General features: G+C 40.3%; 1 protein-coding gene across 1 annotated transcript in view; it reads left to right on the top strand.

The window, feature by feature from the left end:
• The first annotated feature begins 1,400 nt into the window (after window positions 1–1,400).
• THEMIS (thymocyte selection associated) overlaps window positions 1,401–21,779 on the top strand; it is an 81,488-nt gene continuing 61,109 nt past the window's right edge. Inside the window, exons 1-2 of the mRNA XM_088530320.1 lie at window positions 1,401–1,491; window positions 16,692–16,850. Of these exons, the coding sequence (XP_088386446.1) occupies window positions 1,401–1,491; window positions 16,692–16,850 (250 nt within the window). The remainder of the gene's footprint in view (window positions 1,492–16,691; window positions 16,851–21,779) is intronic.

The following is a 21,779-nucleotide window of genomic DNA, read 5'->3' on the forward strand; positions in this document are numbered from 1 at the left end:
TGGGTAGAGGGGAGGGCAGGGCAGTGTAGGGTAGAGGGGAGGGTCAACGGAGGATAGGCAGAGTAGAGGGTGGAAAGTAGGGGTTAGAGTGGCAGGCTGGGGGGGGGCGTGGAGTAGAGGGGAGAGTGGAAGGCAGCGGGTGGGTAGAGTGGAACCTCAGTACCTGCTGCGAGTGTTTTATCTTTGAATACCGGAGTAAGCTTATAAATTATTGCATATAGATGTACCACAGCTAAAGAACTGTTGGAAAATAAGCCACTGGTTGTCATGCTTTTTTGGTTGTCATTTTGTCACTACACTTCCTACTTTTCCTGGCACCTTTAGGGCAGAGGAAAGCAGTAGTAGGGAACATGAAATCATAATCGATTCTTTTTTTTTTTTTTTCCTCTGGTGACCTGATTCTGCCGCTTGTTTGCTGCATGGTCTTGCTCTTCTGAAGAGTCCTGCCGAGATAACAGCACTTGATAAGGTTGATAATAGTGGAGTTGAGGACAAATCTGGGAGTTTGCCTTCAGTGCAGTCTGGTTTTCACAAGGTATTGAGCAATAGTCTCCTAAAATTCATTCCTTATCGCAGCTTCTCTAATTTGACTCCTCCTTCCCCATAAGTCATTGTTCACATTAGAAAATCTCATTATTTTGCATAACTGCATTCTGTTTTAATTCCCGTTCACATGACAAAGTAATTCGTATTCAGTTTTTGTGTCTTAAATCCACTTGCAGTCTAAGGCAGCAAAAAGCATCATAACAAAATGGTTTCATTTTTTCTTTAAAAAAGGTGTTTGTGGTTTTGAAGAGAACAAATAATAAACTATTTTGCTCTCTTCCCACTCTCACCAAAAACTAAACAAACAAAAAAGCCGAATGTGATTGATAGCTTTTCCTGCTCTAGGCAGGGTTGATAATAGTCAATATTTCCTTTTCATGAGGTCAGTATTTCCAGGTGGCGAATCAATAACCGTCCTCAATGAGATAGAGTTTTGAAATGAATCCTCCTGCCCTCTTGGAAGTCCAGTCTCCATGGCAACTCTGGCACTTCTTGGAGCCACGCGTGGTGTCTGCACATGCACAGATACCTGTACTTTAATAGGCACAGGTAACGTGTGGCACCTGCACCAGCACGGGCAGTGAACACTAACAGTGGCAGTGGGTGCTGGTTCTTCTTATTTCACTGGCTGGGTGTCTTTTTTTCCCACCTAAACCTCCAGCTCTCAGGTTAAGGAAGTGGCCACCAAAGTGAAAAACCAGAAGTACCTCCCTTCTGCTCCTCACCCCTCCCCTCGGCCGCAGAGCCTGATGGCTGTCCCAGATGGGGCATGTGTGAAGCTGCAAACGTTGCTGCCTTGAAAGGTTCCTCCTGGTCTTCAAGTGTCAAATCCACATGCTGCCTTGCTGCAGACCATGGCATCTACGCTGGAGAAGTTCATTCATTCTTTGGATCCCAGAGCCCTTCCCAGGGTCCTCCAAATCCAGTCAGGAATCTATTTTCAAGGTGAGTTTTGCTTGCTTTTTGGCAAGGCTTTGACATTGGGGCCCTCTTGGAGACAGGGACGAAGGGGAATGCGGAGGGAGGAGGCTGCTGATCTGGTGTCCCTGCATTTTCCCACCAATTGCAAAACCCTTTTGAAGAAAGAAGTGCAGTGATCAGCGACTTTGGAGGTGTCTTTTGTATGGAGTAGACCTTGTCTTCTCATAAGCAGAGAGGAGAGCAGGCTTGCCTATAATGGCAGAGAGTTCTCATCGTATCCTGGAAAGAGTCCTTAAATGAGTCATGAACTGGCTTTGCACTTGCACAGAGCTGTCAGTTTAGCAATCTCACATCATCTCACAAAGGTTAATTGGTTAAACCTAGCCTTGGTCTTCTGGGGTTGGCAAGGAGCAGTTCTCTGCTCTAGAAATAGAGAAGCTGAAAGGCTGGAATGTGACTTGAGGGACAAAAAGAAAAGCATTTCCATGGATTTAAGGGTGTTTTTCAGGTGCAACAATATGAAGGGATGTGTATGAGCCAGACACAAGCATCACAGGGATAATATTTTGCTGGATTTGCTTATCTATCTCCATCAGATTGTTTTATGCCATTTTTATTGTTGGATTCTGTTTATATAGGAAGCACATTTTAAGGATAGAAAAGAAGCTTTCACTGGAGAGAAAAGTTGTTCAGGGCATGGGCTCCATCAAATGACTGTAAAAATGCCATGTGGTGTTCAATTAAGCCCATGTATCTTTCTAGGAAAAGAAAAAAAAAGTTATCTATCTCCCTTTTTGTGCAACTCAGTGCAGTGGCTTACAGAGAGGGTAGGCAAGACCCTCACACAAATAGAGTCCCCTAGTGGGAGTATGCAGTGAAAGACCTGGTGTTAAAAATTCCTGCCAACCATATGTGTGAGAAAGAAAACTAGGTAAAACAGAAGGGGCTTTATGAAATGAACTGAAGTTATATCTTCTTCAGGATCTGCAGTATCTGCCTTTATGTTAACCTAAAATCCTCACACTTCCCCACAGCAGGACAGAGGATGTGGCCACCATGAGCTGTGACCATGGGAAACGTGAGCTGCAACCTCTGAACTTACCTATGGTTGGGGGATATCGATTCTTTACCTCCAGCCCTTGGGGAGGGAAGGAGAAAGGGAGATGACAAGAAATTTAAGCTTCTTTCATAGTGTATTGTCCGTGTTCTCCCCGTTGCCTGTCCTAGCTGCTTTAGAAAGCATCCAGGACTTACAAATCTTACTGATGTACAAAATGGCATTCTGGGAAACAAATTGGGCCAAAATTACCACAGACTTCTGAACATATGATTTTCTGCCTTTTCCTCATTTTGAAATGTGGCCTGCTCATATTTTCCAATTTAAAAAGTGCCAAGAATTTGATTTTGACATGAAAGAAATTAAAATCTTGATCACAAGATTACTGTGTAAGTGAGGAAGAATAGGATTTATTTCACCAAAAAGCCAGAAGAAAACTTTCTGGAGCTGGAATAGCCACCACATTTGTCTCTTTCCACACACTCGTAAGAGAGGGGAGGAGAGGAAATATAAATTGTGTTATGTGTATATATGTGAAAACAAAATGCCATGATAAATTCATATTAGCCCAGTTTTTAGCAGGTTGCATATCCAGGGTCATTTCAGTTTGTATCCTGCTGTTAATAAATAAATAGCAATAAAGCTATTGCACTAAAGCTTTGTCTTCAGAGTTGGAGCATTGCAATATGTACTGCAATTTACTGCATAGGCACTTGTCACAGAGGAGAACAAGGACACAGCTGAAGCGCCAGCGTAGGAAATGGGGCATCGTGTGATAGCCTCTTCTCATTTCCACTGTGAGGAAAGGGCTGTTGCTGATGATAGCTGTCTGTTGTAAGTGCAAGTGGTTGTAGTGTGCCATAAGGACCCAGAAATGTTTGCATGAAAAGCTAGACTCCTTGTGCTGCTCTGTTGCTTCTTAAATGTTTGGCAGCACAAACTCTTCTGCCCTCTGCTCCAGGGACTTCTGCTCTATTTTACTTCTACCCTTATCCAGCAGCAAGCTACATGCAATGCTAACATGCCTCCAGATATTTATTGCTTATACAGAGAACAAGTCACTGATAGAGAAGAGCTCCTTGGCTCCCTCCTCTAGCAAAATGGCATATCCTCAAGCACTTAGAAAGAGTGATGTTCACTAATAGACATGTGCTGTTTCTGCTCTCCTCCTCTTTGCTTTAGTGCAAGTTCGAGTTGCTCTCTGCCTGAAACGTTTACAGGATCTAGGGCTACAACTTTGGCCTGTCTCTCTCTCCCTCATCAGCCTTCTGGTTGAGTAGGATCTGTCCTGCGCACTTTGCCTCCCTGCACTTCTTCTAGCAGGAGTGAACACAGTGTTCTGTGAGTGCATTATGATTTATGTTGCCTTTCCTGAAGTGAGCGTAGCGCTTCAGAGAGAATGAGAAGTAACTCCTCTTACGTTGCTAAACAGGACCACTTGGCAAAGGTTGAATTTTCATTAGGACAACCATTCTTTACTACTTCCTTGAACTTTTTTTTTTCTCACCTTAATAACCTTTTTGATTTCCCTTATCATCACAGTCAATATACCAGCAATCACATTGTGGATAATGGCATGTCTATTGTCAGGGAACATGCGTTTATTGCTATGGTTTTAGGGATCAAATCAGAGCATTTGTGCACTGATTTTACTAGCTGCCAGCCTGCTGTGGAGTCAGTCAGGGTAGCTGATTCCTGCTTGGATTAGCTGTTTTATGCAGCTGGGCTTCAGAAGACTCTTAGCACATTCTTAGTAGAACATGCAGATAGCAAGGGAAGTGAGATATTTCTATGGCATTACAGTGTGGAGTTTGTTTGATCAGTCACAGGGGATGAATAAGCTTCTGGAGGCAAAAATTTAAAATAATGAGAACCTGCATGTGAGGAATTCTGCATGTGCTTTCCTCTCCACACCCCAGAAGAAGCGCAGAATTTCTTAATGTCAGGTTGATTGGCTACGTAGTGGCAAACGGAATAAATAAATAACTTCTAAATCAATTAGAGCTGTCAAATCAAAGCTGTAGCAACAAACCAATGAAGGTTGTGGTAAGGAGACAACAGAGCTTACTGTAGTCTTGTGAGGTACAATGATGTGCTGTGGGGCTGAACCTTCCTTTAATCAGTCTGGAAGCAACATTTTGCTTCAACTGCATTTAATTCCAAATGGTTCTGCAAATATATGACTTGCAAATTAGTCCCTCTGCTCTTGAGAGAATCTCATTAGCTCTTGAAGCACGAGGAGAGCATAATGCTATGGGACTTCAGAAGGGTGGTTGTAATTTTCTCCCTGAGGGGAGGTCCTTTAGAAGCTGCCCAGTTAGGCTCCAGCCTGAGAGTGGGGATTTGCTTGCTCTTGGGCAGAAATGTTTAAAATGGGTGAATGATGCAGAAGGTGCTATTCTGCCTTCTTATATATGTATCACTGAATAATATCTAGGTCTTCATTTTTATACATAGGCCTGCCTGTTGCAGCCCATGGCAGAAAATAAGTTGGAAATTTGTGCTGTTTTGCACCTGCTTCACCAATAGTTTCTCCGTTGGCCTGTACAAAATTATGTTTCTGCTATTGTTAAAAAGCTTATGATACATTTAACTGTAGCTGCCAAACAAAAGGGCTGGACTGTACAGACCTTTTTTCAATTCAAAATACTTTATACCTGAGAGGCTGAGGATGATTGAACTTGCACTTGGTATATCTTTTGCCATTGGTGGTGAAGACTGACATCTAGCCACCTCTCAGTCCTTTTCTCTCTTCCTGACTTGAAACACAAGATCTGCTTTCCCTGAGATGATACCAGCTGCAAAATCCCAGCATTTTTCGTACTATGCCCAGGCTTTGGAGTGAATTGAAGTGCTACCCAGTTTGCCATAGGCCTGAGAGCCAAGGCTTGAGGAGCTTGGGCATGTCCCATGTTCACAGACCCATTTGCTCCACTAACATGTGGCCACATAGGCAGAGCTCCAGCCTAGAGTCACTGTCTACAACTGTCTGTGACATGATTCACAAGACCGAAAGCAAAAATAGCAGTTTCCTTACATGCCTTATCTCTTTAAAATGAACACATTGGGGCTTTACAGTAATAGCCCTGAGTCCTTCTAAAGCAGTTTTCTTTCATCACATCACACTCAGAAGGTCAAAGAGAAGTGGGGAAATTGTCTTTGTCCCTTGTTTGGAAGCAGGAGGATGGGTGAAAGGAAAGGGTGGCTCTGCAAAGCCAAAAGATGTCACTCCAGGCAGTTGTTTCAGGCTCCGCAGCTCACCGTTTTTTGTCACAACATTCATTGATGCAGAAACAGGGTAGCTGGATCACTGAAGGAAACGGGAAGGCTGATTATAAAATGAAAGCGAATTTGCCAGATATACAAATATCTTGGTAATCAGCACTGATTAGAAAGGAACTACAGTACAGACTGAAGTACATGACAATTTAATAGCTCATTAAAATATGTTATTAGAAAATTAAACTCCTGAAACTCCATTGGAAACTGATTTGATTGATTGAATGTCTTTCTTTGAATAACTTAGTAAATATTGATGCTTAGTGAGCTGAGTTTTGTATCACTGCTGTTTTTGCCGATAGCGTGCAAGTATGGGCTGTCATCTTTATGTTGCAAAAATTATGTCTGTTTTAATACTGATATAATTATTCTATGGGTAATTGAATTTAATATTCTGCAGGCTTAATTTAACCAGTGGTAGGAGAGTAAAAAGTGCCAAACTTTAATTGTGAAAAATGTGCAGCTGATCAAGGCAACTACTCCATCGGTGTTTCTGTCACTAGCCGTATCCTCTCTGTGAGACCTTGCCACTTTTGCTCTGCCTAGCTATAGATCCCACATTGTCTTGTTTTATTCCCCAGAAGTGAAATGTACACATCAAGGATGGGATTAGGACCCTAAGAATTGGGATTTGCCACAGTATTAAGTAGTTCCTTGGTGCAGTTGAACTGTTCAAAAGCAGCGTGTGTTTTGGGCAAGCTGCAGTGTTGGAATGTCTCCTCTTTACAGCTGACCTGTGAGATTTGTCAGGAAGCTCTATGCAGTCTGCTTTTTTATGGGCAGAAGGACTTTTTAAGCCAGCAGCCTCCAGCTCCGGAGGTTGGGAGTGCAATGAAGAAGCAGGCTATAAATGCAGCGCTGCCCTCTGGGCTCCCTTTCTGAGGGACATGGAAAGTACTGGTTCTCTCCGTGCTAAGAGAGGAGGGGTGGGAAAAGACAACAGCAGGTTCCCATATATGTCCAAAGTTAATGTCCTCTAAGCTGCTTCCTTACACACCTAGAGTTAAAGATGCTCGACTGCCTAGAGTTAAAGAAGATGTTCGACACTGCCTAGAGTTAAAGATGCTCGGCGTTGCCTGGTACAGACACTGTCTCTTGCTGGTAGTTTGATACCCTGATAATGGCCTATAGAGGCAACGCTAAACAAAATACTTGGGGATGCTCTGGCTCTTTGGCGATCATGAATAATTCCATTTAAAAATGCTCTTAGGTGAGCTGTAAAGCACACAAACATGCTTGGGCTCGTCGTTCTTCTCAGTTTTCCTTTGCTCACTGCAAATCCCTGCCTGCTTGCTATCTCCTCAATTTCAGTTTCACCCTTTCTGCTTCTGTTACTGGGAAACAGCATCTTTCCAGGGTGCACTTTTGCGAGCTTTTTCTGGCAGGGATGGATTCAGCTTGCCGTCAGCAGAGCCCTGGAACCAATTACGAAAAGTCCTGTTAATCCTGTAGCAGTAGCTAGACAAACTAAATAAAAGAAGAAGCTGTGTATGTGAAGCCTCAACTGCTCAAGTTCTAATTTAGACAAGAACTCACGCTCAACACCAGTAGTTAGGAAATGATCATGTAGAATGCAATATCTTTTTTACTAATTTCAAGGCAACCTAGAGGGAACAAATCCCACTTTCCCTATCAGTGTGAAGAGCCAATGAGTCAATGAAAACTAGAAGGTCATGAAGTCTGAATTAAGTAAGAAAGATGGCTCTTCCTGGCTATTAATGGTGCTTTTTCCTTAAAAAAAAATACAATTTAAACAGGGGCTAAAGCAAGAATGTCATTTAATAGCTTTGATGAAGACAATTAGGGTCGTATATTTTAGAGAAGGAAGATCAGTACAAATGGTCTCTGCCTTTACTGGGGCAGTCTGTGAGCCCAAAGCCCAAAGTCTTACTTGTCTGTGAAAATGATTTTTTTTTCTATGAACATTGTTATTTGCCTTCCTCTTGATTCAGCAGCTAAGGGAAAGAGCTCTAGGTACAGCAGGAGTAGCAGATTGTGTGACTTCTCTTCAGTGGTTGGTAGTCAGAGCATGTTGGTAAATTTTCTATGAAACTGTGCCTCTGAAATTCTCCTGTACTTGTTCAGATTGCGTCTAGAGCATGTTTTATTCTGAACAAGAAGGAAAGTGCCTTTTAGTGAATGCAATATGAGAACAAAATCTAGCTTTTATTGGTCAAATACTGCTGATTTTATTCATGCCACTGCCCGCAGTGGGATGACTCATCCAGATGCAGTGAGAAAATCTGACCCTCTGTAGCAGGTGTCAGGGGGAAACACTTTTGGGTTTCTCCTTGTGGGTATTTTCTTTCAGCAACATTCAGCTCAGGGCCCTTCTGCAGATGGTGTAGGGGGTGGGTGCAACAGCCAAATTGTCTGGCCTGTTTCATTAAGTAAATAACAGCCTGCCTTGATTTGCTGAAGCTGCCCTTGATGTGCTGGTTCACTGCAGCGGACAGCGCTCCCCTGCGTCTTCTTGCATGTGGACCTCAAGGTATGAGGTCCTGCAGAATGGGGTCTGCAGGAGCAGGAGCCCTCTTTACAGGAGCCCTGTAAACCTGCCTCCTTTAAAAATGCTAAGACAACTCTCACAAACCCAGAAACATCAGGCTCTGGGGAGAGAAGGAGGCATCCATAAGAAGACAGAGGGGAGGCCATAAGAAGATAGAGGGGAGGGAAAATGCTGGCATAAATATCTCCTGATGTGTTAGCCCACAACCACTTCATTAAATTACAAGGTTTTTGTGCTTCTATTTTGTTTTCCCAAATAACTAGTGATCTATGCATGAGAAAACATTAATCTCTGCTAGCTGTACCTCATTAGCTCCATTGCACTGGTGTTGATGGGTCAACAGGGCTGTCGTCTCGGTGGGGGTTGCTGCTTAAAGATGTTTCCACATTTGGGCCTGATCTGTAAAGTGCTCAGCGCTCTAGCCTGATGCAGCTTGATGTAAGCAGGTTTCTTAAAGCTAGTGCAACAAAGCACACTTTTGCTGTTAAACATATACTTAAATTCCATGAATAAACATACCTTAAGTAAAAGTAATTAGTGCTGCAAAGAAAATGAGTAAGACTAAATAAATCATGGACAGTTAAAACAGCAGTGGCTAATGCTGCTCAAAAGCAGCTTTCAGCATTCTCCTCATTACTGCAGTAATTCCAGCTTGTGAGTGTAGAACCAACCAAAGGGCAAAGACACTGCAATTGGAGCTGCGGTTTCACTTGCTCTTTCCATTATAGTGGGTACTGCATGCGCAAAAGCTGCACTGCCACATGTAGAGCATAAGCCCTCTGCATAGATGAGAATCAGAAAAAAAGAAAAAAACCATAAACCCATCAGAAAAGAAATAAGTCAGAAACTGCATAAGTATTTTTTAATTCCATTATGATTGAAATTGCTTAAAGTATTTGACATTTAAAGTTTGACTTTATATGGCAAAAGATAAATTCTCAGCCTTTGTTTTTCAATGGTTTTGTGTCGGCAAAAATCAGAACATCTGCAGCCTATTTAGACACGAGCAAGATGAGATGCCCATTGTGCAGCTGTTCAAAGGGTGTTTAGCTCCAGGGCAACTCAGCACCAAACCCTCTTGGAAGATTTGTACCCCAGACTCCTGAAACCTGCAGATTCTTCTTATGTTAAAGAATGAGGTCCTATCACGCAGCCCAACAAGCAGTTTTACTGCTTCATAGGGGTTTTACTCTAGCAATGTACGCTGCCTGCGACCACTGCTAGCCCTGGACTTCTGGAGCATCCTGTGGACAGAGCAGAGCTGGGAAGCAGCAGATAAAAGCCATACAGCTGGTTCATACTCTTTGGAGCCATTCTTACAGCCTGGGGTTGGAGAGAGAAGCTGCAGGTGTGCATGCTTTGCCTGCTTTTACGAATATGATTTTCAGCCTCTTTTTATCCGCCCACCCCATAGTGTTAGCTTGTTGTGGTGTGGAAAGTCCAAGATGCTGATTATCATCTTCAGTTCTCAAGAGATGCTCAGAAAAAAAAAAAAGTAAAGAAAAGAAAAGTACCTTTTCACTGTCAGAAATACACTGCTTAACCATAGAATAATCTTACTGATAATGGTAAGCAAGACTACTACCCACAACTTTGAAATAGATTTATCTTCTTGATAAACATAACATAAACATAAACTCTGAACAATTGTCTCAGCCCTAAATAATGCCCATAAAGAATGTTATCTCTTTTAGTGACACTAATTATAGATATATTATGCCCTTCATATTACTTTGAGAGGCTGCAGCAGCTTTCATAAAACTCTGATTTCAACTGAACTGTGTCTTAGCAGAAGCAGACTATTGTAATTCTGAGTGACTGAATACTCCAGGGGGTCATGCCTTTATATGAAAGCAGAACCATCTCACCAGCCACTGAAATGTAGTCACCTCTGATCTGAGAAGACAGCACCCATATGGGCAACCGATGACAACATAATAGTGGAGAAAGGAGCATTTGGAAAAGGACATTGGGACAAAGTTCTCCTCTTTCATAACTCGTCGAGGCATCTTTCATCTGCTTGCAAAGCAGCCGGATTCTTGCTTCTTTGGATTGTCTTTCAAAGACTTCTCAGCCTGCCAACTGCAACGAATTCAGTGGGTACTGCGAAGAGATGAAAGGCAGATATTTTTCCTTCAAGAATTCAAACTCATAGGGCTAGGGAGTCAATGCCTAGAGTTTGGCCTGCAAAGCCATTTGGTTTTGTTAGGAGAAAAAGTTGGTCTTTGTTAAGAGAAGAAAAGAAGCGAGGGTATTTGGAAGTGCTCAGCAGCACCCTGTAGCAGAGAGGCTATTAGACTGGGAGTCAGCCAGTCTAGGTTCAATTCCAGCTCTGCTGAATGATCCTGTGCATGACCCTTGCCAGGTCTTTTGTCTTCATTGCGTCGCTCTCCCTAGTCCTCCTTGCAAAAGTGCTTAGAGCTGTGTGAGGAAGGGGAGCTGGGTAGGAGTGATATATTACTGCTATTTAGTGACGGACCTAATTCTGAGCCCTGCTTCCTATTGTCATCAGCAAAACATTCACTCTTAAAGCAGTCACTAAACAGAGCTATGGGGAAAAGGCAATATTTACTTTTTCTCGCTCATAAGTATCACAAAAATGATTTAAATGCTTTTGTAATATTTATAAAATTATACAATTTTGTTTGCTGTTCTCAAGTGTATTATAAAATATTTATTTCAGTGGTATCTCATGCTATTTCACATGAAGAATGATATGATCTATCTTGGGCATTCACTGTATTATAATTGATATTGTTGTTTTTCATAAGACTCTTCTTGTACCTATAATGAGAAATAAATCAACTAAAGAAGAGCTTATAATAAGGGTGAGGGTGTTGCAGCTGCTTAACATTTTAGGAAAGATGGAGGAAAAAGATATTAAACCAATTGTTATGGTTGCTTTGATGTGATCACAGCAATTGCTAATATGGATTGTCAAACTAGAGATGAGCTATAAAAGGATATAAATGTGTTTTTCATTGAAGAAAGTAGCAATCCAAAAAAGGTGGTTTCAAAGGCAACAAGCTCTTTAATTAGAGCCTTCAGGGGTGTTGTTTGATCACCATAAATAAGCTGCTTTATTCTAGGTTTTGCTATTTTTTTGCATTATATTGCATACATATTTCTCAGATCAAAAAGACTCAGTCCTTAAGTTTACTGGATTTACATTTTCAATATATCTTACATTTGCTTTATGGCTTAAATGGAAAAAAAACCACTGGGACTTTATGTGCAACAACAAGTAAGTGTACTAAAAGAGCCATTTTAATTTTTATTTTATTTTTCAATATATTGTATGTGGGGGTTCACATCACAGAGCTGAAGTAAAATCTTTCAGGTTTACAGTGTTGCACAGCAGGTATGTTCACAACGTTTTGAGACTAATTATTCTGGCTTTTAATAGAAAGAGGATTTTTATTGTCCCTGTTGAAAACCATATAGTTTCCCTCCCTCCCTTTTAACAGCACAATATTTGCTGCAAATGTCTAGATGACAAATCACACAGGTAACAGTTTTCTTGTCTGAATGTAATCTTCATTGTACTATTCCAGGCACACTGCCAAGCAAGGGCTAAAATCAGGGCTAAGGCAATCTAATTGCAGAAAAATGTGTAATTACAATCAATACTATATGTACAATTGCACCTTCCAAACATGAATCTGCTCTTTAATGGCTGGCAGAGTTGCATTTTCAGTTCTTTTTTTTTTAAAAAAAAAACACCTTCTGTCATTAAAAATGAGGCTTCTGCAATCATCTTCTCAGACTGATAGCCATCCTCCTCCCAACCTCTGACCCTTGTAATCTTTTTACCTCTTGGTCTGTTCCTAATGAATCTGATAAAGGAGGAGAGACCTTGAGATAAACAAGGCCCATGAACTCGTATTAATTGGGTTGAAAGGACATACATATATGTTGATAGACATCTACCTATGAGCGTATATTCATATATATACATCTATCTACCTATCTGGTCATATATATGAACATTAATAAAGATAAGTTGCTTTTGGTTGATCTTTGACTTACTTTGCTAATTGATGGAAAAAGTAGCAGTTACTCTGTGTTTATACAAGCTGTCTAACCAGCTCCTCTTCTGGGTTGTCTTTTAGAATGAAAGGTACTTTCTTCTGACCATGAATCCTGATGCGCTTGGGCACTCTCCAATTCTGTTCTGTTAAGAGCTTTCCTATCCCTTGAGAGACTTAAAACATACTTCCTAACTGCTTAATTCTCTTTCCTTTCCTGATGACGCCAAAAAAAGCTTTTATTTCTTTTTCCTTTTCAGATTAAAGAACATGTTCTCTTCCCTTGATATTAGTACAAAGCAATATCTTTGCTTGTACCCACCGTCAGTTTATTTCCTCGATGGTAGGACACTCACCTCCTGTAATTCTTGATTTTTTCTTATTCAAAGTTGTGTCTTTTTAAGTCTTAATTTTAGTATCACTTTTTTTTTCCCCCAGAACTGATGCTTTTAGATATATGATCCATTTGATTTCTGCAGCAATGTTATATTTTCTTCTAATGAAAGACCCTGAGAGTTGGAGTGCTACAAGAACCCTGTATGTCTATTCGGTGCACATTTTTTTAGCAACTTGCAGTTTGGCATTTATAATCCATCTTTTTCTGAATGCAGTATCTTGGGCCTTAATGTTTGCAACAGAGCCTGCAGCTCCGTGTAATGCTTTTTGTAGACTCCAGCTTGAACTCCATATGCTTATCTGCCTCAGGTACTTTATCTGTTTTATGAGTGCAGATTTCTCCTTTCTTCTGTATTTGACTGTTTTCTTGAAGTGTTTTAGATTCTCTGCCATCTCTACAGTGCCCGGCCACCTTTCACCCCCTGTAGATCATTTTATTTATTTCTTATAATGTTTTGCAAATTCTGATTTCTTTGTCACAGGATAATTTTGGGTTTGTTCAGTCATCTATTTTTGAGTGTTAGGCAAAGCTAGTCTCTTTTCATGGATATTGTCAGATTGGTTCTTTAGTCCCAGACCTGTTAAAAACTGACACCTTTTTTCACTTTTTTTTGCTAGCTCCACTTACACCTTCTATTTTGTGGTGGAGCATAGGACTTGTCAAACTCTCTGTGGTACAATTTACAGTTAACCTATTGTTCCTGAGGAAAAGCAAATCAAATGAAAGTAATAAGTCCTTCAGAACCAACCACAGTCAGAAATAAGGCCCTTTTCTGACTCTCCTTTTTATTTCTTGATGGCGCCACGCTGCTGCAGATACAGACCGAAGCAGTGGTTCCATTTTCAATAATACGATTTTTTGGAAGTGCTCGGCCTCTAAAAGGCTCCATTCCTCCCATCAGGACATTTCTTAGTTTTTTTCTACTCATGTCGCTACTGTATTTGAAAGTTACCCAAAGCCAGTGAGGCCATTGGAAGCCTGAATGTCTCTTTTCTTACAGATCAGCACTGTCTCGCATGAAGATGCAAGACAACAGGTCTCTACTGGATCTAGTGGAAGGCTTGCAAAAGACTGTCTAGTGAAAATGAAAGGATGTGTGCCTCAAGCCATAATCAGTCAGGGTAGTTACTTTCAGGTGGTAAATAGTTTCTAGGACTCTATTTTAAAATGAGGCAATTTGGAGAAGCCAGCTGTAAATCTGCAATGAACCAAAAAAAAAAAATTAAGAAGCAATGAGCTACCATTTTGAATTCATTTTGCAAATACTCATCTGGAGGGCAAGAATATTGGAATGCTTTGCTCATCTTTCCTTGTTTCTATGATGCAGAGTCCATCACGCTGGGATTCACTCTGTCTAATTAATACCACAGTTGCCTGTGATGTCTGTTCTGTGCCTGGTGTAAGAAGAGAAGTACTTCAGCACAAAGGAATATCACCCTCTTCACGGCTGCTCAGTCCTTCTTCCTCCCTCACTCTAATATGAAATAACTATTGCACATATACTTTACAGACTGTCATAAAATATCCTATGGAGCTCAACTAAAGCAATGAGAGCCATGATAATTCCTCATGTGTTTATTAGAGCAGCAGCCAGGCTGCTGATGGGAGCTGCAGCAATATCCAGTGAAGACAGCTGAGTTAGTCAATGTTGAATTGCTCAGGGGCTAAAGGGAGAGCAAACAACTATGTAGTGCACTCACAGTAAGAAAAGCAGATTGTTCTTTTATAGTTAAAGGTGAGTAGCTCTCCTGGTTTTCTGCTTAGTAACAGCTGAAAGGCTGCATAAGCAGCCCATTCTTTTACTTGGGTGTTGTTAATACCTAATACTGCTGGGAGAGTTTAGAGTCCAAATTCACTAGTCCCCTTGGTCCTGTGTGGAAGTCACAACAGGGAAGCCCATCAGTGTTGCAGCTTTCAGCCTGCCAATAGCATTTGGCACGTGACTTTTTGTTTAGAGTCCCCCTGAATTGTGGTGAAAGCTATATCACTGCCTGTCTTCCTCAAGGGATTTCTGGTGCCCATTTCGATGATTGTAAGAGAAATCCAGAGGCAACAGAAAGATTACCTGAACATTATTTCACAAGAGAGTAAACTTAATCAGTTCCTCAATGTTACTGTTATTCATCTTCCTATCTTGACACAAACCTGTTGCCTGTGTGATGCTCCACTGAGGCTTTGAAGAAGATGCAAGAAGGTCTACTAGAAAAAAAAGGAAAGAAAAATGATCTTAGGTGAAATGCTTTTCTTTTCAGACTTGCTTCTTTTAGGCTTTTGTCAAAAATCACAAAATCACAGAATGGGTGAGGTTGGAAGGGACCTCTAGAGACCATCTAGTCCAACCCCCCTGCTCAACCAGGCAGACCTAGAGCACGTGGCACAGGGTGGCATTCAGGCAGGTTTTGAAGATCTCCAGAACAGTAGACTCCACGACCTCTCTTGGCAGCCTGTTCCAGGGCTCTGTCACCCTCACAGAATAGAAGTTCTCTCTCACATGAAGATGGAACTTCCTGTATTTTAATTTATGCCCATTACCCCTTGCCCTGTCACTGGCCACCTCGCAGAAGAGTTTGACCCCATCCTCCCTGCATTCCCTCCTCAGTTACTTACACATATTAAAGAAGGAACAAAATTAGTCTTGTAAATAGTCTGGGGAAGGGAGAAATGAAAATGAGAAAAGAAAAATGTTTCCAAGCAGATGAATGTTAGTAGTAGAATGAACAAATACACACAGCTAAAAATTAGCAGTGAAAATGAGAAAAAGATTTCTTGCCATGATGGAAATAAGTTCTGGGCTGAGATTCCAAGTAGAATACTTTAAAATCATTTCAGAAAGAGATTAATAAGTTCGTGGAAGGAACTGCACAAAATCAGAAGAACTGATGCTGGCATTAAAGTTCACATTTGGGATGAGAGGCTTTCTGTGTTTAATTTAGTGCTATCTACAAATGGAATTGAAAGAAGACTTAATCTCCATGTGTTTGCGGCACTCTCTTTATATATAATTAATTAATCCCATGCCTCAAAGCTTTTGCTAATCTCTTGCAAGGGCCAGGGAGAATTTTCCTTCTTCTGCATAACTTGGCTTTTGTTTTGATTTCACATTATTATCATTTATTTATTAATTTTTCCTTCCTCCTCTCAAACTGCAGAGATGATTGGCCACAGCTAGACCAGAAAAAAGGACAGTGTTTGGTAGGGTCAGATGGCATCCCAGGTCTCATTGAGGAAATTTTTGAAATGGTTGGGTTGTCTTGTTCATATACTTAAAAATTAAACTTCTGAACCTCGCAAACAACAGAGAAACCTTTTTTTGGCCAGGGCAGAACTAGTAGTTTCTAGGAGAGCTTTCTTCTGACACAGCATGGAGCAGGGGCCACTTCCTAGGATTACCACTGAGAAGTTATCAGCATTCGCATTTCTTGTACATTCTTGAGGTTTCCTGTTACTGCAGAAATTTCAAATCTTGATTGCATTTTGACATCTTCCGATCTCCCTCAGGGCACCTCATAAGGTCCGTGTTTTTTACTTTTTGTTGCAATCTGTTGTTTTCTGTAGGATATGCTATGCCTCGTGCTGTGCCTAGGGACCCTTCCTGCCTCGTCTCATTGCCTCGTGCTTTCCTGAAGCTGCCCTTGGTGACCCAGGCAGTCCCATGCTTTGAGTCGTTCTCTTTCAAAGCAATAACTCTGAAATGCTCTTTATGCCAGTATGGAGACATGTGTCTAAGAACAATACATATAGAGGGCTAATCTAGAGATCACTGAAGTCACAAGATGGATTTGCTTGTGAAAGTAAGGAAGAAACTGAAAATCAGTTTACTTGCTGAAGAATAAGTATATATTTCATACAGCTTTTTAAAATTATTTTTGCTTTCCTTCAAAGAGACAAAGATTCTTGAAAGAAGTGGGGGAAAAGCTGAATATCACTTTTCTTTCCTTTTGTATTTCTTTGCAGGCTCCATCTATGAAATGTTTGGAAATGAATGCTGCCTGTCAACAGGAGAAGTGATTAAAGTTATTGGATTCAAAATTAATAAGCTCATAGCAAGCATCTGTGAGAATGATGAAGATAGCCAGATTTCAGCCAAAGTGGAATTACCACTGAATTTTCCTGGTATTGTATTTCATGAATACGTGTTTTTGAGGAATAATAATCCTGAGTAATCACCTTTGTTCATTTTATTGATTTGCTGTCTCGAATGATATTTGTCTGAGGTTACAGCTCAGCTGTCAAGGATGCAATTTTACTGGATTGTAGGAGACACAATTAACTCATTTTTAAATTTCAACTCTTACGTTCTCTTTCCTGCCTGGATAGAACTTACGATTGTTAAAATTTTAAGTAGTAATATTTTCTACACTTCAGAACTCTCAAATTTAAGAGTCAGGAAACCCTCTTTTCAGTTAGCTGAGACTTTGGTGAACTTTGAGCTGAAGTTTTACCTCTTGGGTGCTCAAACTATAATTTATTTAATATTGATGTATTATTACTTTACTATTCTGAATGTAAAATATTTAAAGTACTTGGTTATACTTTGTTTATTTTATTTTATTTTATTTTATTTTATTTTATTTTATTTTATTTTATTTTATTTTATTTTATTTTTATTTCAAATGGCCAAAGTGGCTGGTCCATGCCTGGAAATAAGATGAGGGGAAAGCAAATGTTTTGAATTTTTTCTGCTGAAAAAAAGTTCAGATTATTCTGTAGAGGAGTCCCAAGACAGTCATTATTTGGAGTGTGGACTTGAAATTTGGCCTCTGGCATTGACTTGATATTTAAGACATGTCTTTTTCTGTTCATATGCCCTTGTTAGGGAGTGCTGACCAAAAAAAAAGCATTTTTGGCAACTCATACATGTCATTTATTTTATTTTTCAGTTCCGCTTTCATCTGAGCTCTTTTATGATTAGGGCCCAGTGTGTTTTGAAAAGGAAAGTGACTGAATTGCCGAGGGGGAAGCACTGGACTCTGTGTGTGTATGTGTATGTTAAGGGCAGGAGGAATGGGGGAAGAAAATGAGATTAGAAAATTGTTAAGATCTGACTTAGAATTGGGAGCAGGGAAGAAGAATAAAGCCTTGATATGCAAAGAGCTGGGACTGGAATGGAAGCAAAGCTGGGAATCTACCTCCCAAAGGGACTACAACTCCCTACGCCCAAAACAATACATATACATATATATATATGTATGCATGGGATTTCCCATGCTAAGAGAGGTGATGGGAGTCCTGGACCCTCCAGGTGAAGGGACTGGAGCTGAGGGAGGAAGCTGGCAGGACTTGAGGATGGCATCTGGGCAGGATGGCTGCTCCGAGGGAAGCAAGGAGATGCTCACAGATGGGATATCCAGGGAAAGGGTGCAGGTGATGGCACTTCAGCCCCTGAAGCAGTTTTCAGGATGCCAAATTACGAGATTTCATGGTGAGAGGGATGTGGGTTTTTTAACACAGTAAATTACATGCAGACATAGGCAGCTGTCAGAGTAAGGTTATCTGTACAAGGACGATAGTCAAGGTCTGTAGGAAATAGTGGAGAACTCCCAGATCATTATTTTCTTGCAAGTCCCTGTCACACTTGCTGCCCACTTCTGCTGCACCTTCTGCAGCAAATGAGATGGGGATCTGAAAGATCACAAGGGTTTTCACTACCTCACTCTGATTCAGTTCCAAACCACAGTCTAACTGGTGCACTGAATGAGGCAGCACTCCTACAGAAAAAGAAAATAGCACAGAAAGATTTAATTAACACTGTATTGCAGTGTATGCGTATTGGAGGCTATATCAAAAGTCTTCACAGGGAAAACCAATATGGATATCTGCTAATGTTTGACATGTATCTTGGCATAACTGCTTGACTTCATAAGCTCATTGGTGTTCTTCTAATATCCTGCTGTAAATATGAAGACATATGCATGTGCATATATATTGCTTAGATTATGCCAGTGTCCAAATTGTTACAAGCATTTTTGCACAGGAAGGCAAGATCTACTTCTGGACCCAAATAAAATGTAAAAACACATAGGAGTTCACTGTTTCATCTGAATTCCAAGGAAAATTTCTTATGCTATGTCTTCATTTTCCATCTTCAAAATATAGATTTCTCCCTGAAGTAGTCCCTTGCATCATTTTCTGTTTCCCAGTGGATCTTCACTTTACTTTCATATTCTCGTATTCTGTAAATCAGAAAATTTGTATGGCCATTTGTTAAAAAGATTTTTTTTTTCGGAGTACGTGCCATTTTCAAGCACTGATAGAGCTGAGATGTAGCAATTAAAAATATTTTAATTATTTGTGGCTATTTAGAGATATTAAAGGGCTGCTGTTTTCTGAACTGTCCAGATACTTTGCATTTTTTTTTGAATTCTAAGCTTCTTTGCTATTATTAAAATTTATTCCATCGCTATTGGAGGTTATATTCAAACTCTTGATTGGCAGAAGTTTGAACACTAGATTCCTAAAACATCCAATGTAATTGAATGATAAAAGTAATCCTACATTTATTAATGTTGCATCTCCTGAATTTTAGGAGAGAGTGACTTGTCATTTCAAATGCTTCAGCTGGGTGATTCTGGATTTGTTGACGTTTAACTGATCAGGCTCACAATTTGTCTTATCAAGCACAGTCTTAAATTCAGTGTAAGCACTGCAGTTTGCATGCATGCCTACAAACTTTCACAACTAGTATTCTAGAAACCTGGGTATTTCTACACTAACTTGTTTCGCCGGAAGTATAAACTCAGGGTTCATTTTGCTAAAGTTATTGTCCTACCGATAGATAGTACTGAAGAGCAGCACTGAAGAGGGTTATAATATCACTTTTTATCAGCCCAATAAAGAGCACCATTGTCTCTGTTTCTCTCTCTGTATATGTATCCACTTGCGCTCTTTTCAGTATCATAAAACTTTGTCATGTCTATTTCTTAGATAAAGAATGCCTGTACTTTACAAGGATAATTTGCCCCACTTTTTTACCTTTCTCCCTTTATTAAAACTGTTTTTGTTAACTTTAATAACTTTATTAATACTTTAATAACTTTTTTTGCAATTATGATCTGGATGAAACATAATACTGTCTTGTTGTTGGCTTGTCCCATCTCTAGAACAAAGTGTAGAACGGAATTGAGTTGATTTTTTTACACTGTCACTGACTGACTTCAGTAAAAATCGTGTCCGTAGCACTCTGGCACTGTATTTACATTTTACTTAGAGTGTTCTCTTGCCAATGCTGATGTAAAGATATCTTTTGTTTTAATGTTATTTTCAATTATTTCCTTTACTGTGAGTTATGCTTTCCATGAAATGGGCCCATTTATCTTTTCACTATGTGCATGCTGGCATAAGTAAGCAACAATTCTACTTAGGTTACGCTGGGATAATATCTCTGTGAGAGAAGAACTGGGCTCATTGGCTTTAAACAAGCTTTTCTCTTTGTCTTTCTGAACATATTTTCAATCTACAGAATTCATTTTTTTTTTCTGCTCTGGCAAATCAGATTCTACATAAAGGCCTAATCTAGCCTTCGCATTAGAGAAATCACTGCAACTGCAAGTTCACTATGTTACTTAATTTTAGTCTCATACTAATAATTCATTCTTTTCCATGCCTCAGAGTGTCAGGCTATTCTTTCTGTGTTTATACACTGGACCAAAAAAAACAACCAAACAAAAACCAAAACACACACACACAAAAAAAAAAAAACAAAAAGCAAACAAACAAACAAGAAGAACTGCTGTTATTTTAGCCACTTCAATAACTGCATCTAACAGAATTTTGAAACACAATTTTCACTACTAACAAGTTTGCAGAAACAGGCCATTTATACACCTGAATTGTGTTCTAGGACAAATTATTTTATTTTATATAGTCCTTTTGTTTTATATAGTCCTTGTTCTGGAAAAACCTTGCTGGGTTCCCTTCCTTCTCAGACCTATGACAGTTGTTGCTGCTCATTCCTATGTGATCTCCCGAACATATAGCTGAGCACTGTTGTCCTTTTGAGCTATATCAGCTTTCATGAGCCACAAGACAGGAGACCTGTCCATAGCCATGCAGCACACAAGTAGAAGAACTGGGATTAGACCCTAGAAGGTTTCTTCTACGAGATTAAACACTGCTGACCTGAAGGAACCCAGCTGGAGCTACCAGAGTGAAATCTTAAGGCAGAGGTGATGTCTATTACACTGCTTCTTGGGTGATGAAGCTTACCGCTTGAGGAGGGATGGTAAGGAGCTGAAGGGGACGAAAGGCTCCAAAGATTTGCCTGCTTTCTTACTTTGAGCTTCATATCAGCATGGTGGACCCTGACTGGGAAAGTAGTGCAGAAAAAAAGATATCAATCTGGGGAGAAGAAAAAGGACAGAAAGTGGTGACAGCAAAGGGTCAGCCTTTGGGAGAAGATGGGAAGAGGATGATGCTGGAGCAGAGGAAGGAGAGGAGGGAGGGCAGTCAGCAAAAGAGAAATCACTTTCCTTTCTTCTGCTTTATTTTGAAAACTGTCAGTGTAGGTCAAGTGTTTTTTCTGCTTTATTTTCCTTGAAAGATACTAGGTGAGGCTCACTGCTGTTTTTCTCTATTTTTCTTGGGCGAGGGGGCTGGGAGGAGAAAAAAAGAGAATGAAAAGGACAGTCCTCTCCTTCAGGACTCTAAGACTGAAAATGGGAGGTACGCTTTGTAACTACGTAAGTAGTAGAAGAACCACATGTTACTCTGTGAAAAGGCGTTCGCCAGAACCATGCTTTGCCATAGGACTAAATGGGTGATCCTCACGCCTTATTTTCTCTCCCATGCCAGTAGAAATAACTTTTTTCAGTGTCTCAGCCCCCTCTTTCCTCATCATTATATTTACATACATCAATGTTTAGAGCATTTTCTGGAAGCTAGGTTTGAGACTGACTAATTATCATATTACTTTAGCTACTGAAATGCCACTAGGTGCATTTATGTCATTATTATGTATGCATAATTTTTCCTATATTTTTCCCCAAACCATTGGTCAATGGTTGGTTGCAGACCATATTATACTTAGAAAGCAGATCTATGTGA

Source organism: Tinamus guttatus, unplaced genomic scaffold (genome assembly GCF_059628265.1).
Source record: "Tinamus guttatus ecotype Peru unplaced genomic scaffold, ASM5962826v1 Tinamus_guttatus_pri_ptg000366l, whole genome shotgun sequence".
Classification (NCBI taxonomy): domain Eukaryota; kingdom Metazoa; phylum Chordata; class Aves; order Tinamiformes; family Tinamidae; genus Tinamus; species Tinamus guttatus.